This window comes from Salvelinus namaycush, unplaced genomic scaffold, assembly GCF_016432855.1.
Source record: "Salvelinus namaycush isolate Seneca unplaced genomic scaffold, SaNama_1.0 Scaffold262, whole genome shotgun sequence".
Classification (NCBI taxonomy): Eukaryota; Metazoa; Chordata; class Actinopteri; order Salmoniformes; family Salmonidae; genus Salvelinus; species Salvelinus namaycush.
In genome coordinates this window covers 181,176-199,962 of record NW_024059475.1, presented here as the reverse complement: position 1 = coordinate 199,962, position 18,787 = coordinate 181,176, and the positions used below count along the sequence as shown (strand labels likewise).

The 18,787-nt window shown below is 45.7% G+C and overlaps 1 protein-coding gene across 2 annotated transcripts; it reads right to left on the bottom strand.

Moving 5' to 3' along the window:
• Positions 1–3,109: 3,109 nt before the first annotated feature.
• On the bottom strand, positions 3,110–15,787 carry LOC120039293 (KH homology domain-containing protein 4-like). 2 transcript variants are annotated; one of them, XM_038984737.1, is made up of 15 exons: positions 15,542–15,787; positions 14,445–14,730; positions 13,729–13,848; positions 13,382–13,461; positions 13,248–13,300; positions 12,719–12,930; positions 12,002–12,210; positions 11,310–11,370; positions 10,085–10,142; positions 9,253–9,521; positions 5,084–5,203; positions 4,793–4,881; positions 4,314–4,552; positions 3,699–3,764; positions 3,110–3,368 (listed from the first exon to the last, which is right to left on the bottom strand). In XM_038984737.1, exons 1-15 carry the CDS (start codon positions 15,568–15,570, stop codon positions 3,193–3,195), a joined length of 2,067 nt encoding a protein of 688 aa, XP_038840665.1. In that variant the 5' UTR covers positions 15,571–15,787; the 3' UTR covers positions 3,110–3,192. The 2 variants fall into 2 exon arrangements, with proteins under 2 accessions (XP_038840665.1, XP_038840666.1); XM_038984738.1 differs by having other exon boundaries at positions 3,251–3,368; positions 3,626–3,764; positions 15,542–15,786.
• Between the last annotated feature and the right edge of the window lie 3,000 nt (positions 15,788–18,787).

Genomic DNA, 18,787 nt, shown 5'->3' with positions numbered 1-18,787 from the left:
CCCTGGACTGGACTACCACAACACTGTTACAGACTAACATGATGAAACCCTGGACTGGACTCCCACAACACTGTTTACAGACTAACACTGATGAAACCCTGGACTGGACTACCACAACACTGTTACAGACTAACATGATGAAACCCTGGACTGGACTCCACAACACTGTTACAGACTAACACGATGAAACCCTGGACTGGACTACCACAACACTGTTACAGACTAACACGATGAAACCCTGGACTGGACTACCACAACACTGTTACAGACTAACACGATGAAACCCTGGACTGGACTACCACAACACTGTTACAGACTAACACGATGAAACCCTGGACTGGACTACCACAACACTGTTACAGACTAACACGATGAAACCCTGGACTGGACTACCACAACACTGTTACAGACTAACATGATGAAACCCTGGACTGGACTACCACAACACTGTTACAGACTAACATGATGAAACCCTGGACTGGACTACCACAACACTGTTACAGACTAACACGATGAAACCCTGGACTGGACTACCACAACACTGTTACAGACTAACACGATGAAACCCTGGACTGGACTACCACAACACTGTTACAGACTAACACGATGAAACCCTGGACTGGACTACCACAACACTGTTACAGACTAACATGATGAAACCCTGGACTGGACTACCACAACACTGTTACAGACTAACATGATGAAACCCTGGACTGGACTACCACAACACTGTTACAGACTAACACGATGAAACCCTGGACTGGACTACCACAACACTGTTACAGACTAACACGATGAAACCCTGGACTGGACTCCCACAACACTGTTACAGACTAACATGATGAAACCCTGGACTGGACTCCCACAACACTGTTACAGACTAACACTGATGAAACCCTGGACTGGACTCACCACAACACTGTTACAGACTAACATGATGAAACCCTGGACTGGACTCCCACAACACTGTTACAGACTAACATGATGAAACCCTGGACTGGACTACCACAACACTGTTACAGACTAACATGATGAAACCCTGGACTGGACTACCACAACACTGTTACAGACTAACATGATGAAACCCTGGACTGGATTACCACAACACTGTTACAGACTAACATGATGAAACCCTGGACTGGACTCCCACAACACTGTTACAGACTAACATGATGAAACCCTGGACTGGACTACCACAACACTGTTACAGACTAACATGATGAAACCCTGGACTGGACTACCACAACACTGTTACAGACTAACATGATGAAACCCTGGACTGGATTACCACAACACTGTTACAGACTAACATGATGAAACCCTGGACTGGACTCCCACAACACTGTTACAGACTAACATGATGAAACCCTGGACTGGACTACCACAACACTGTTACAGACTAACATGATGAAACCCTGGACTGGACTACCACAACACTGTTACAGACTAACATGATGAAACCCTGGACTGGATTACCACAACACTGTTACAGACTAACACGATGAAACCCTGGACTGGACTACCACAACACTGTTACAGACTAACATGATGAAACCCTGGACTGGACTACCACAACACTGTTACAGACTAACATGATGAAACCCTGGACTGGACTACCACAACACTGTTACAGACTAACACGATGAAACCCTGGACTGGACTACCACAACACTGTTACAGACTAACACGATGAAACCCTGGACTGGACTCCCACAACACTGTTACAGACTAACATGATGAAACCCTGGACTGGACTCCCACAACACTGTTACAGACTAACATGATGAAACCCTGGACTGGACTCCCACAACACTGTTACAGACTAACATGATGAAACCCTGGACTGGACTCCCACAACACTGTTACAGACTAACATGATGAAACCCTGGACTGGACTCCCACAACACTGTTACAGACTAACATGATGAAACCCTGGACTGGATCACCACAACACTGTTACAGACTAACATGATGAAACCCTGGACTGGATCACCACAACACGGTTACAGACTAACATGATGAAACCCTGGACTGGACTACCACAACACTGTTACAGACTAACATGATGAAACCCTGGACTGGACTACCACAACACTGTTACAGACTAACATGATGAAACCCTGGACTGGACTACCACAACACTGTTACAGACTAACATGATGAAACCATGGACTGGACTACCACAACACTGTTACAGACTAACACGATGAAACCCTGGACTGGACTACCACAACACTGTTACAGACTAACATGATGAAACCCTGGACTGGACTACCACAACACTGTTACAGACTAACATGATGAAACCCTGGACTGGACTACCACAACACTGTTACAGACTAACACGATGAAACCCTGGACTGGACTACCACAACACTGTTACAGACTAACACGATGAAACCCTGGACTGGATTACCACAACACTGTTACAGACTAACATGATGAAACCCTGGACTGGACTACCACAACACTGTTACAGACTAACACGATGAAACCCTGGACTGGACTACCACAACACTGTTACAGACTAACACGATGAAACCCTGGACTGGACTACCACAACACTGTTACAGACTAACATGATGAAACCCTGGACTGGACTACCACAACACTGTTACAGACTAACACGATGAAACCCTGGACTGGACTACCACAACACTGTTACAGACTAACACGATGAAACCCTGGACTGGACTACCACAACACTGTTACAGACTAACACGATGAAACCCTGGACTGGATTACCACAACACTGTTACAGACTAACACGATGAAACCCTGGACTGGACTTCCACAACACTGTTACAGACTAACACGATGAAACCCTGGACTGGACTCCCACAACACTGTTACAGACTAACACGATGAAACCCTGGACTGGACTTCCACAACACTGTTACAGACTAACACGATGAAACCCTGGACTGGACTACCACAACACTGTTACAGACTAACACGATGAAACCCTGGACTGGACTACCACAACACTGTTACAGACTAACATGATGAAACCCTGGACTGGATTACCACAACACTGTTACAGACTAACACGATGAAACCCTGGACTGGACTACCACAACACTGTTACAGACTAACACGAAACAAGATGGATGTTTCCAAATCCATTTATTAAAGTATTCCATGGGAACAGATTCACACCATTTTACATTATATACAATATAACAGTAATAATCAGTGAATTCGTGTACAGCAGGAGGCTCGGTCGTGGAGCAGGAGGCTCGGTCGTGGAGCAGGAGGCTCGGTCGTGGAGCAGGAGGCTCGGTCGTGGAGCAGGAGGCTCGGTCGTGGAGCAGGAGGCTCGGTCGTGGAGCAGGAGGCTCGGTCGTAGATGGACAACCGCATAATGCCTTTTCAGATTTGAAATAAAAATGACCTTTTCAAATGAAAACTGTATTTAATAATTATAATAACATAAAGTAGCTTTGTTTTGAGGGGCAGGGTCCTAGCAATGCGACGCTCTGTCCAATAGTCGATGACGGTAATAGCAGAGCTAGCTAGACTTGGGCTGAACACTGCAAACCAGCGTCTAAGTGGAACGAGGACACTTTAGGGTGGGGCTGATGGGATTAGTGAAGGGTAGTGGGCGTATGAGTTAGAGTCTTACTGCTAGGAGTCCTCTCCCTCATCAGAAGAATCCCCACCGTAGGGTACTAGGCATGAAGTGTCCACTACCCTACCTCCGTAGGGCACTAAACTTGAAGGGTTCTCCACTACCTTCATCTTCTTCACCTCCTGAGGAAAATCTGTAGAAAACAAAGACAGACAGCAAGAGACAGAGAAAGAGAGCAACACAGAGAGCGAGAGAGCGAGCGAGAGCGAGGGACAGAGAGCAGAGCAACAGAGAGAGAGAGAGAGACAGAGAGCAACACAGAGAGAGCAGAGCAACAGAGAGCGAGAGAGAGAGAGAGAGAGAGAGAGAGAGAGAGAGGGACAGAGAGAGAGCGAGAGGGCAAAACAAGTGAGGAGCCCAGCCCATGTTTGAGTTGGTTGGATTGATCCACAGCCAGTCAGAGCAGAGGGATCACACAGACACCAGATGAGACAGACCCATGTTAGGTCGCAGCAGGTCCAGGAGACATGTGGAGAGAGAACAAGGGGAAGACAAAAGAACACATACAGGAAGTGACAGTTAGCACGGCTCAGCCAATCACAGAGGAGCTCGAACAGATTGTCTCCATTACTCCACTACTGAGGGGAGAAGACATCTGAAAACACCACTCAACATCATGGTTAAAATGTCTGCCCATTCAGGAATCAAGTACAGTGAAGTGTGTTCCCGGTAAGAAGCGTACCCTGTGATGCAGGGGTGCTGGGTGGGACCACTGGTAGTGCTGTCTCCCTGGGTCTCTTGTGTGCCACAGGGCCAAGGGTGCTGCGTGGGACCTCTGGTACTGCTGTCTCACTGGGTCTCTTGTGTGCCACAGGGCCAAGGGTGCTGCGTGGGACCTCTGGTACTGCTGTCTCCCTGGGTCTCTTCCGTGCCACAGGGCCAGGGGCCAGAAACACAGGGAGAGGAGGTGGCATCAACATCCTACAGACAGAGACAAAGGAACCAGGTGGAGAAACAGCAGAGGCTTCATTTAGGGCTGTGTTCAGTAGGAGCAAAATGTACGAAAACAACCCAAAACTGGTCTGAACGTGTAACAAGAAACAATGGTTCTCTTTCATTCCGTTGTGCCCTTTTGAACACGACCCCGGTGGCTGCAACATTCTGGGCAAAACAAAACCAGAAACATTGTTAGAGATTTAGAGCAGAGATCTATGTCGAAACCTTTCAGCTCCTTGTCCTTCCTCTCTCTGAGCTGGAGGTAGAGGAGGAGACTTCTCTCTCACCGGGGCCTCAGGTGAGCTGCTGGCAGGCTGAGAGAGAGAGAGAGAGAGACAGGTAGGACTGTTAGGTCACTGAGCACTGTTTGAATTCCTAAAAACAAAAAAACACTTTCTGTACTTGGAGTAACCACTGAGCTAACACATCTGGGTTGGGGAAACCCTTTATTGATTTGGTTTAGCCAGGTTATTCAGTTGACAAGCCATTCTCGTGCATATTTCAGCTACGTCTCACCTGAGAGGCTCGCTCATCCTCAGTCTTTTCATGGAAGCGTCGTTTAGGACTTCCTGTCCCTGTCTGAGGGGAGCTGGATGACGACAGGTCAGTCTCCGTCTGGTCACTGCACCCAGGGTCCTGAGACACCAAAGTCAAACCCAAACAATAGTTAGTCTAATCCCAGGGCCATCAATACACCTGATTAGTCCTGCCCTTAAAATGGTGTACAACTTCATCAATACATCTGGTTAGTCCTTATAATGGGGTCCCTCATCAATACATCTGGTTAGTCCTTATAATGGTGTCCCTCATCAATACATCTGATTAGCCCTTATAATGGTGTCCCTCATCAATACATCTGTTTAGTCCTTATAATGGTGTCCCTCATCAATACATCTGATTAGTCCTTATAATGGTGTCCCTCATCAATACATCTGATTAGCCCTTATAATGGTGTCCCTCATCAATACATCTGATTAGCCCTTATAATGGGGTCCCTCATCAATACATCTGGTTAGTCCTTATAATGGTGTCCCTCATCAATACATCTGGTTAGTCCTTATAATGGTGTCCCTCATCAATACATCTGGTTAGTCCTTATAATGGTGTCCCTCATCAATACATCTGGTTAGTCCTTATAATGGGGTCCCTCATCAATACATCTGGTTAGTCCTTATAATGGGGTCCCTCATCAATACATCTGGTTAGTCCTTATAATGGTGTCCCTCATCAATACATCTGATTAGCCCTTATAATGGGGTCCCTCATCAATACATCTGTTTAGTCCTTATAATGGTGTCCCTCATCAATACATCTGATTAGTCCTTATAATGGTGTCCCTCATCAATACATCTGATTAGTCCTTATAATGGTGTCCCTCATCAATACATCTGATTAGTCCTTATAATGGTGTCCCTCATCAATACATCTGGTTAGTCCTTATAATGGTGTCCCTCATCAATACATCTGATTAGTCCTTATAATGGTGTCCCTCATCAATACATCTGATTAGCCCTTATAATGGGGTCCCTCATCAATACATCTGGTTAGTCCTTATAATGGTGTCCCTCATCAATACATCTGGTTAGTCCTTATAATGGTGTCCCTCATCAATACATCTGATTAGTCCTTATAATGGTGTCCCTCATCAATACATCTGGTTAGTCCTTATAATGGTGTCCCTCATCAATACATCTGATTAGTCCTTATAATGGTGTCCCTCATCAATACATCTGGTTAGTCCTTATAATGGTGTCCCTCATCAATACATCTGATTAGCCCTTATAATGGTGTCCCTCATCAATACATCTGGTTAGTCCTTATAATGGTGTCCCTCATCAATACATCTGGTTAGTCCTTATAATGGTGTCCCTCATCAATACATCTGGTTAGTCCTTATAATGGTGTCCCTCATCAATACATCTGGTTAGTCCTTATAATGGTGTACAACAATCTCCTGGCTGCTACTAACTAATGAAACTGATACAGACAGTTTCTAAACTGAAGTCCTGACTTCAATTTTCAGGCGAGAAACCTTTTTTTTGCTGTTGCTTTCTGACGAGTGTCATGGTGTTGTCTGTTGTAAACAACTGATCCCCGTCCTGAATCCTATTGGAACCCACCCATGTTCCTGTCAATACATACCTGTACTGGTTTCCTAGCCACTACGTACTACTAGGTACTGGTTTCCTAGCCACTCCGTACTAATAGGCCGAGGTACTGGTTTCCTAGCCACTACGTACTAATAGGCCGAGGTACTGGTTTTTCCTAGCCACTACGTACTACTAGGCCGAGGTACTGGTTTCCTAGCCACTACGTACCACTAGGCCGAGGTACTGGTTTCCTAGCCACTACGTACCACTAGGCCGAGGTACTGGTTTCCTAGCCACTACGTACCACTAGGCCGAGGTACTGGTTTCCTAGCCACTACGTACTACTAGGCCGAGGTACTGGTTTCCTAGCCACTACGTACTACTAGGCCGAGGTACTGGTTTCCTAGCCACTACGTACTACTAGGCCGAGGTACTGGTTTCCTAGCCACTACGTACTACTAGGCCGAGGTACTGGTTTCCTAGCCACTACGTACTAGCCACTACGTACTACTAGCCGAGGTACTGGTTTCCTAGCCACTACGTACTACTAGGCCGAGGTGTGGTTTCCTAGCCACTACGTACTAATAGGCCGAGGTATGGTTTCCTAGCCACTACGTACCTGTAATAGGACGAGGTATGGTTTCCTGGCCACTACGTACCTGTAATAGGCCGAGGTATGGTTTCCTAGCCACTACATACCTGTAATAGGCCGAGGTATGGTTTCCTAGCCACTACATACCTGTAATAGGCAGAGGTACGGTTTCCTAGCCACTACGTACCTGTAATAGGCCGAGGTACGGTTTCCTTGCCACTACGCACCTGTAATAGGCCGAGGTATGGTTTCCTAGCCACTACATACCTGTAATAGGCCGAGGTATGGTTTCCTAGCCACTACATACCTGTAATAGGCCGAGGTATGGTTTCCTAGCCACTACATACCTGTAATAGGTCGAGGTATGGTTTCCTAGCCACTACATACCTGTAATAGGTCGAGGTATGGTTTCCTAGCCACTACATACCTGTAATAGGTCGAGGTATGGTTTCCTAGCCACTACATACCTGTAATAGGTCGAGGTATGGTTTCCTAGCCATTACGTACCTGTAATAGGTCGAGGTATGGTTTCCTAGCCACTACATACCTGTAATAGGTCGAGGTATGGTTTCCTAGCCACTACATACCTGTAATAGGCCGAGGTATGGTTTCCTAGCCATTACGTACCTGTAATAGGCCGAGGTATGGTTTCCTAGCCACTACGTACTAGGTTGAGGTATGGTTTCCTAGCCACTACATACCTGTAATAGGCCGAGGTATGGTTTCCTAGCCATTACGTACCTGTAATAGGCCGAGGTATGGTTTCCTAGCCACTACGTACTAGGTTGAGGTATGGTTTCCTAGCCACTACATACCTGTAATAGGCCGAGGTATGGTTTCCTAGCCACTACATACCTGTAATAGGCCGAGGTATGGTTTCCTAGCCACTACATACCTGTAATAGGTCGAGGTATGGTTTCCTAGCCACTACATACCTGTAATAGGTCGAGGTATGGTTTCCTAGCCACTACATACCTGTAATAGGTCGAGGTATGGTTTCCTAGCCACTACATACCTGTAATAGGCCGAGGTATGGTTTCCTAGCCACTACATACCTGTAATAGGTCGAGGTATGGTTTCCTAGCCACTACATACCTGTAATAGGCCGAGGTATGGTTTCCTAGCCACTACATACCTGTAATAGGCCGAGGTATGGTTTCCTAGCCACTACGTACTAGGTTGAGGTATGGTTTTTCCTAGCCACTACGTACTAGGTTGAGGTATGGTTTTTCCTAGCCACTACGTACTAGGTCGAGGTATGGTTTCCTAGCCACTACGTACTAGGTTGAGGTATGGTTTTTCCTAGCCACTACGTACTAGGTCGAGGTATGGTTTCCTAGCCATTACGTACTAGGTTGAGGTATGGTTTCCTAGCCACTACGTACTAGGTTGAGGTATGGTTTTTCCTAGCCACTACGTACTAGGTCGAGGTATGGTTTCCTAGCCATTACGTACTAGGTCGAGGTATGGTTTCCTAGCCACTACGTACCTGTAATAGGCCGAGGTATGGTTTCCTAGCCACTACGTACCTGTAATAGGTCGAGGTATGGTTTCCTAGCCACTACGTACCTGTAATAGGTCGAGGTATGGTTTCCTAGCCACTACGTACCTGTAATAGGCCGAGGTATGGTTTCCTAGCCACTACATACCTGTAATAGGTCGAGGTATGGTTTCCTAGCCACTACATACCTATAATAGGTCGAGGTATGGTTTCCTAGCCACTACGTACCTGTAATAGGTCGAGGTATGGTTTCCTAGCCACTACATACCTGTAATAGGTCGAGGTATGGTTTCCTAGCCACTACATACCTGTAATAGGTCGAGGTATGGTTTCCTAGCCACTACGTACCTGTAATAGGTCGAGGTATGGTTTCCTAGCCACTACATACCTGTAATAGGTCGAGGTATGGTTTCCTAGCCACTACATACCTGTAATAGGTCGAGGTATGGTTTCCTAGCCACTACGTACTAGGTCGAGGTATGGTTTCCTAGCCACTACGTACCTGTAATAGGTATGGGTGTGTCTTCCTGGGACAGACAGGATACTGAACCATAGCCTGAGAAGATGGAGGGTTTGTCGACAGGTTAGATTGACTGGGCTGACCACTAGCAGCACTAGTCCAATAGCCAGAGGGTCCTGGCGGTGTGGGGTAGCTGGTAGAGGCAGCATAGCCCCCAGCCAGCCCGTTACACCCTGGGTAACCACTGCTGCTGCTGTACCAGCCCTGGCTAGAGTAAGAGCTATTAGCTGGGTATCCATGAGCTGGGTATGCTGAAAGGGAAGTATAGGAGATCAGGGTTAATGGATGTGATTGGAAGAGATCGTCATTCACAGACAGGGTTGTTGTCTGTCTGACTGTTCTGTTTGTTTGTTGTGCCACTAGAGACAGAAAGAGATTCATTTACCACAGTAGCTAGTTGTGTCTGTGGTTTAAACAAACATAGGAAGTGATTTACTGGAACGGAAACGTTCTGGGTCATTCTATTATATTCAAGTAAATGTTCAAGTTTCTCAGTCCACGTAACCTGGATGGTCAATTCATCTGATCAGGGAAAACTCCCGGGCCTGGCTGGTTATTTCACCTGATCAGGGAAACTCCCGGGCCTGGCTGGTTATTTCACCTGACCAGGGAAAACTCCCAGGCCCATATTCATAAAATGTCAAGGAGTAAGAATGCTGATCTAGGATCAGGTCCCCCCTTGTCCATTCAAAACCTGATCCTAGATCAGCACTCAGTACTCAGAGGCGCTTTATGAATACAGACCCTGGTTCTCCGACTGTGGTATTTGAGTTACTTTGTGTTAGTTCTGGTGTGTGAGAGAGGGGAGACTTACGTTGGGTGGAGCCGGTGGCGGTGTAGATGGACACCATGCGGCTATGTTCAGCTCTCACCTGGACAACAGACACACAGGGGAACAGGATGACAACACTGAACTCTAACAAAAGGGAAGTGAATCATGTTTAGAGAAAGCAGAGGAAGAAATCCTGTGAAATAAGTCTCAGACAAGCAAGTATATCAACAACACACTTTTAATCCCACAACATGCATGGTTTAAAAACACAGAGTGGGTTGTAGAGCACGGTAGAGAATTCAACGGGTTAAGTCTGTACTGGTTCAGGATGTGAGTAGGTGCAGAGCACCGTAGACCTATGTCTGTAGGTCAGGTGGTTCACGCTACTGCTTTCTATAGGAGGTGGGTATCAGTGACAACTACACACTTCAATAGTTTCACCTTCTTTAACCTCCATCATGGGGCGTGTTCATTAGGGCACGCAAACAGAAAACGTTTTAACCAAAACGTTTTACAACAGAAAACAAAAATGAGTCCAGGAAAGTCCCTCCTTGTTTCAGTCAGTTTTCTTCTGTTTGGTGCCCAACGAACACGACCCAGTTCAAATAAACGTGATCATGTACATTGGAGTCATTTAGCATACGCTCTCATCTACGCTGTCTGCTTCCCTTGCTGTGTATCAAATCACATGTTATTGGTCACATACACATAGTTAGCAGATGTTAATGGTTAGCAGAGGTTATTGGTCCCATACACATGGTTAGCAGATGTTATTGGTCACATACACATGGTTAGCAGATGTTATTGGTCACATACACATGGTTAGCAGAGGTTATTGGTCCCATACACATGGTTAGCAGAGGTTATTGGTCCCATACACATGGTTAGCAGAGGTTATTGGTCCCATACACATGGTTAGCAGAGGTTATTGGTCCCATACACATGGTTAGCAGAGGTTATTGGTCCCATACACATGGTTAGCAGAGGTTATTGGTCCCATACACATGGTTAGCAGAGGTTATTGGTCCCATACACATGGTTAGCAGATGTTATTGGTCACATACACATGGTTATCAGATGTTATTGGTCACATACACATGGTTAGCAGAGGTTATTGGTCCCATACACATGGTTAGCAGAGGTTATTGGTCACATACACATGGTTAGTAGATGTTAATGCGAGTGTAGCGAAATGCTTGTGCTTCTAGTTCCGACAGTGCAGTAATATCTAACAAGTCATCTGGGGGGAAACATTGCATTGACTTACAGTTTCCAACAGGCTCTCTGTGAGTTTCTTGGCAGCTTCCAGCCCCGTGGAGTAGGGATGGCTACAAGAAAAGACAACAGTGTTGAAATGGGAAGAAACCGACGACAACAACAACCCCCACCACCACAGCAGGGAACAACTACAAGAGGAAACTATTTCAGACCCTACGAGACAAACAGATGGTTCACCAAACATCTAGAGCAGCAGGACTGATAGCTAGCCAACGTGTGGTGAGCAGTCTTCTGAATGCATACCAGTGAGTTGTAGAGAATTCAACGGGTTAAGTCTGTACTGGTTCAGGATGTGAGTAGGTGCAGAGCACCGTAGACCTATGTCTGTAGGTCAGGTGGTTCACGCTACTGCTTTCTATAGGAGGTGGGTATCAGTGACAACTACACACTTCAATAGTTTCACCTTCTTTAACCTCCAAACAGTTCACATGGCTTTTGTACTCATCACAGGTTGGTGTATATTGATAAGTCCACCCCCCCCCAATGAAAATTGTCTCAATGCATCTGGCATGATTCTAATTTCAGGGTCTGTTAAGCCCTTATAGGCCGAATCAGGGTCTGGTAAGCCCTTATAGGCCGAATCAGGGTCTGGTAAGCCCTTATAGGCCGAATCAGGGTCTGGTAAGCCCTTATAGACTGGAGAAATAAAGGTGTTTGACCCGGAAGTAAAATCACTGTTACCTGATGTAGACGTAGAGTGGTTCGAAGGACTCCCGCCGTGAGGCCTGCTCTATGTACCCTGAGCCTTTCCCCCTGAGGAACACTCTGGCTCCCGTCTCTGTCTGGATGTGTCCCAGGTACATCCCCCCAGGACCCTCCACCTTCTCGTTCACATTGAACGAGGGCAGGGACTGGTCCAGACCCACAAAAATCTTGACGTGCACAAAACTCTGACAGGGAGAGATGACAGTTACATTTGGATAATCCTGGGTCAGGTCAACACATAGTTCAACCACCACATTACAAACATACTTCATCTTATGGACAACAGAAAGCAGTAGAGTCGGGAGCTGGTCGATGTCTGAACTGCTAACTTTTTAATGCAACTAAATGACTAGCTAGAGAACAGTGTTGTGAGCAGCAGCAGTAACCATGGTGTGTCTGTAGACCAGGGTGGTTCTCTCTGCTGTGTTACTCTAGGAGGTGGGTATCAGTGAAGGTCACATGGTCTCAACTGGCCTCACCTTCTATTACCTCCAGCTATTGGGCATGGGCCAGATTGCAAACTGAAAAACACATTTCCCTGCCGCAAAATTGTTTAAACCCAAAGTTCCTGTGGTTTTTAGAAATACCAGTTAGAGGATTCCCGGAATTGGGAGGGAGGGAATCGTCCAAGCAGGACTTCTTAAAAATCTTTCAGGGGAAAATTCTATGAGGACCAGGGACCCCTGTATCTACCCCTTGGTGTGGCGCGGCTGGCCGGTGTCCATGTGGCACAGGAGGGTTGACACTAGGCATCCTGGGTAGGTGTGGATGTGAGGCAGCCATGGGGCGTGAGGGCTGGGGGTAGAGAGGCAGGGGGGGTATGACGGGTCTCAGCTGGGATCCTAACGCAGCAGCTGTCCTCAACACATCCTCAGAGATGATCTCCTTTATCCTCAGCACTGCCTCTGTAAGACAACACAGGGAATAGATAGACAAGGGGGTCTATGGGGACTTTATCCTCAGCACTGCCTCTATTAGACAACACAGGGAATAGATAGACAAGGGGTCTATGGGGACTTTATCCTCAGCACTGCCTCTGTTAGACAACACAGGGAATAGATAGACAAGTGTGTGGATGTGGATGTGGATAATATAGTGAAAAAAACAACAGCCCCATCTTCTGAGATGTGGTCTTCACTATGTTGTGTAATTTACAGGATCTGAGGACAATAAAGTATCTAATGCAACTGTAGACGGGAGGGGTTATAGAAATTCTACTTACTATTGACCTCCTCTTGGCTCTTCCCCTGGACGTGTAAATACAAAGGCCTTTCTCTAAATAAGAAGAGTCGGTTAGATCTCCACGTGGTCAGAGTCAACTACAGATACACACAGGAACATCAACTGCATACATACACTGCTTTTCCATGGGACTTCTCTGCACTGGTCATGTAGTGGCCTCTGGTTGAGACGACTGCACCGCTGACCTGACGAATCTAAAACAAAGAGGAACGGTTTCAGTAATAGTTGGGGCCACCAATACATCAAATGTATGTAGACACGTCTTCTAAATAGAATATATTAGATATATATTATACAGAAAGGGTTGCGATTCAGGCCCAATTGATGGTATCCACCCCCTTTTCATTCCTATAGGAGGAACGGTCCAAGGTTTGTCCTCCATTTTAAGAAGGAGCCAAGTGGAGACGATGCAAGAGAAGAATCAAGGAGAGGTGAAAACTTGTCTTTTTTTTTTTTTTTACCTCTTCCTGTGTTTTTCCTTTGGTGAGCAGGTTTCTGCTGTTGATGGGCACATCGTTGATATCCACCTCTGTCACCACAGTCTCGTCTCCACTAGCGGCAGCAGACATACACAGAGGGATCTGTGGGTAACACGTTTCATATGAATCCACATACAAACACTAAATAACTAAAGTCATGGTGGTCATACAATATCATGCAGTTAGGTCAGAGTTTAACCCTCCTGGGAAGCCACCCAGGTTCCAGGCTTTAGATCCTACTAAAAATCCTATTTGGTTGAGTCAGGTTTGTTAGTACTGAGCTGGAACAAAAGCCAGGGACTCACAATGTGCAGAAGGACTAACACTGAGTTAGAGAGACTGCCTAGAGTGTTGTGAGCAGCAGCAGTAACCGTGGTGTGTCTGGAGACCAGGGTGGTTCTCTCTGCTGTGTTACTCTAGGAGGTGGGTATCAGTGAAGGTCACATGGTCTCAACTGGCCTCACCTTCTATTACCTCCAGCTATGGGACATGGCTACATTATATTATGTGGTTGAAAACAATCTTCACTCTCCCTGTTCTCAGAGACAAGTTGCACCACCTAAGGAAACCATTAGTCTGTGGCTTGAGCCTCTTATGACTGGCCAGGTGACCCTTAATACTGGATTAAAAGCCTGCCCAGTGATTCCTCCGGACCAGGATAGAGTAAGAGAAAGGTACATTAACCCTTTCCCTCTCACCTTGCCAGGTAGTGGTGGAGGAATCATCAGTTTTCCCTTGGCCATCAGCATAGCGTTGATCTTAGCAGCCATAGCAGCAGCCATCTCCACGCCTCCCCTCTGTGCTGCTGGCATGTCCCCCTGCAATGTCTGGAGCACCATGGGACCAGCTACAGTGTGCTGGGCTGATTGAGGGGTCGTAGTGGCCGATGTGCAGGTCTGGGCAGAGGAAGCGAAGCCTTGCATGACATCTACCCTCGTTTTGGGCTGAGCAGGCTGATCCCATCTGCTGCTACTGGTTAGGCACCTGGATCCATTATGATGGAGAGAAATGAGACACAATTCAACATCAAGTGGCTTGAAACAGTAACTGAACTGGGACGCACTCCATATTGAGATTAGATATCTTATCCAACAGTTTGGGGCTAATTTGCCCGGTTGCCTATCGTTTAATCTAACTCAAGATAATTTTGTAGGGCGGGGTTTGAGGGCTAGCTTGTGTTTGCAAGCTAGTTAGCATAACACTAGTCGCGAATGCGCTGATGCGATGCTGGCCAACATCAGTGTTCGTAGGGTTAGTAGGCCTCGGCATTCTCTTGAAAACTGTTCTGGCCTGTTCCTCTACAAATCATTTATCTTGGAGGGTAGTATCAGCAGGTAACCACAACTTTAGAGAGACCGCTTTCTTGACCCTCCACTAACTAGCGATATGTTAGGTGTCTAGTTAACGACGTTAGACAATTAAACTTAGCCAGAAACCGGTGTTGTTAACTAACGTTAGCTAGTTCACGTTAGCTCAATTAGCATACCGTTTTCTAGCAACGTTAGAACGGATCAACTTTACTGCTATGGTAAAAACAAGAATCTACGACTGTGGCTTGGTCAATTTCGGATAAACCTTTACGAAATATTCTAGTTATAATGATTTGTACTTTCATACAGTGGAATAAGAACGTTATCTAGTTAGCTGTAAAACCAGCAACCGCCGCTAACGTAACGTTACTGTACTAAGTTATGTAGCTAACATGTTAGCACGAAGCTAAAATATACGTGTTCTTGCGTCCGTAACTTATTCAAAATATAAAAGTAAATGGTACTAAATAAAAAGTGTAACTTACGGTGTCTGCCCAGTCATCCCAGAAGACATAGCTAGCACAGTTCAATTTGCAGAGGAATGTGTGTCCTAGCTAGCTACTATACTCAGCCTTGCACACGTCCTCATTCCACAGGACTCCGGTCCGGTCGTAAAGGCAGCCAACGTTGTCGTACAGCGCAGTCTGGATTTTCGTCACGCTCGTAATGAAAGCACCCCGGGAACTTCACACTACCTTCAACTGCATAGCACCAGAGAAAAGTCAAAGAAAAACTGACGAATCTTTCTTCTTCGTGTGGCTTTCCGACAGACTAGACGCTATGCTGCGTATTGCTGCCTTTCACAGTTTGGAAAGTGCATTGCACATTTGTTTAAAAAAATATATTTATAAAAATATAGTTGTTGCATAAGTATTTACCCTGGTTGTATAGGCAAGCCTAAATTAATTCAGAATTAAAATGTGGCTTAACAAATCACATAATACATTCTATGGACATGATTTCTGAATGACTACCCCTTCCTCTGTCCCCTATATGTACAACATCTGTAAGGCACCTCAGTGAAGTATTACATTTCAAGCACAGATTAAACTACAAAGACCAGGGAGCTTATCGAAAGCTTCATAAAGAAGGGCAGTGATTGGTAGATGTGTAACAATAACAAATCAGACATTGAATATATATTTAAGCATGGTCAAGTTAATAACGGTGCTGTGGATGATTTATTAAACCACCCAGACACATCAACGATGCAGTCGTCCTTCTGAACTGAGCTGCAGGACAGGAAGGAAACTGCTTAAGGACGTCACCATGAGGCCATTGGTGATTTTAAAACAGCTACAGAGAAGATGGGAGAAATGGGAGAAAACTGAGGATGGATCAACAACATGGAGAACCTTCCCAAGTTCTCTCACGTCACCCCGCTCCTCCGCTCTCTCCACTGGCTTCCAGTTGAAGCTCGCATCCGCTACAAGACCATGGTGCTTGCCTACGGAGCTGTGAGGGGAACGGCACCTCCGTACCTTCAGGCTCTGATCAGGCCCTACACCCAAACAAGGGCACTGCGTTCATCCACCTCTGGCCTGCTCGCCTCCCTACCTCTGAGGAAGTACAGTTCCCGCTCAGCCCAGTCAAAACTGTTCGCTGCTCTGGCACCCCAATGGTGGAACAAACTCCCTCACGACGCCAGGTCAGCGGAGTCAATCACCACCTTCCGGAGACACCTGAAACCCCACCTCTTTAAGGAATACCTAGGATAGGATAAAGTAATCCTTCTAACCCCCCCCCCCCCCCCCCCCCCCCTTAAAAGATTTAGATGCACTATTGTAAAGTGGTTGTTCCACTGGATATCATAAGGTGAATGCACCAATTTGTAAGTCGCTCTGGATAAGAGCGTCTGCTAAATGACTTAAATGTAAATGTAAATGTAATGGTAGTGACTCCACAATAATGACCTAAATGACAGAGTGAAAAGAATAATAATACAAATAATACTAAAAGTCTTCCAAAACGTGCATCTGTATGCAAGGCACTAAAGTAATACTGCAACAACAAAAAAACACGGCAAAGGAATACACTTTTTGGCCTAAATGCAAAGCCTTATGTTTTGGGGCAAATTCAACACAATACATCACTGAGTAACTGCCTCTTTATTTTCAAGCATGGTGGTGGCTGCATCATGGTATGGGTATGCTTGACATCGGAAAAGACTGGGGAGTTTTTCAGGACGAAAAGAAACGGGATGGAGCTAAGTAAAGGCAAAATCCCAGAGGAAAACCTTCTTTAGTCTGCTTTCCACTAGATACTGAGAGAGGAATTCACCTTTAAGCAGGCCAATAACCTACAACACGAGTTGCTTACCAAGAAGACAGAATATTCTTGAGTGGTCAAGTTACAGTTTTGAATTAAATCTGCTTGAAAATCTTTGGCAAGTTTGGAAAATTGCTCTCTAGCTATGATCCCTAACACCTTGACAAAGTTTGAAGAATTTTGAAAGAATAATGGTGTGCAAAGCTCTTATGAGACTTACCCAGGAAGACTGTAATCACTGCCAGAGGTGTTTCAAACATGTATTGACTCAGGGTGTGAATATTTATCTAATCAAGTTATATTAGTGTTTTAGGTTTTGTTCATCTTCAATTATTTTTCTTCCACTTTGACATTACAGAGTATTTTGTGTAGATCGTTGACAATATATATATATATATTTTTTTACAATTAAATCCATTTTAATCCCACTTTGTAAAACATTTAAATTTTTTGAAAGAAATCCAAGGGGTTGTTGAATTTCTATAGGCCCTGTATTTGCATTGTAAACATACTGCTTCCCAACGGAGGTCCACTGTAGGACACGTTTCTTTACTCTAGACAAATCCTATGGGACACTACAGACACCCTGGTTCGATTCCAGGCTGAATCACAACCGGCCGTGATTGGGAGTCACGTAGGGCGGCGCAACAATTTGCCCAGCGTCGTCCGGGTTTGGCAGGTGTAGGCCGTCATTGTAAATAAGAATTTGTTCTTTACTGACTTGCCTCGTTAAATAAAGGTAAAATAAATACAAATATCTGGATAAGGATATATGAGGTTGAGGTATTAGCATAGTACACTGAACCGAAATGTAAGCGCAACATGGAAATCAGTCAATTGAAATACATTCATTAGGCCCTAATCTATGGATTTCACATGACTGGGAATACAGATACCATCTGTTAGTCACAGATAAGGTAGAGGGTGTGGATTAGGAAACCAGTCATTATCTGGTGTGACCACCATTTGCCTCATACAGTACGACCCATCTCATTTGCATAGAGTTGATCAGGCTGTTGTCCCACTCTTCAATGGCTGTGCGAATTATATATATATATTTGTACTTTTTATCCCTTTTTCTCCCCAATTTCGTGATATCCAATTGATAGTTAGTCTTGTCCCATCGCTCCAACTCCAGTACGGACTCGGGAGAGGCGAAGGTTGAGCGCCATGAGTCCTCCGAAACACAACCCTGCCAAGCCACACTGCTTCTTGACACAATGCCCGTTTAACCCGGAAGCCAGCTGCAGCAATGTTTCGGAGGAAACACCGTACACCTGGCGACCGTGTCAGCATGCATGTGCCTGGCCTACCTGGCTGTGCGAAATTGCTGGATATTGGCATGAACTGGAACACGCTGTCGTACACGTCAATCCAGAGCATCCCAGACATGCTCAATGGCTGACATGTCTGGTGAGTATGCAGGCCATGGAAGAATGCAGGCCATTTCCATTTTCCAGGAG

Bases quoted from the DNA above. Each gene is read 5' to 3' on its own strand.
- LOC120039293 (XM_038984737.1), bottom strand. From the start codon at position 15,570: ATGTCTTCTGGGATGACTGGGCAGACACC. The intron at 13,301-13,381 runs GTATGTATGCAG...CTTCTTATTTAG, and splicing joins AAGTCCCATGGAAAAGCAGT to AGAAAGGCCTTTGTATTTAC. The intron at 5,204-9,252 runs GTACGTAGTGGC...TTGGTGTCTCAG, and splicing joins CACACCCATACCTATTACAG to GACCCTGGGTGCAGTGACCA.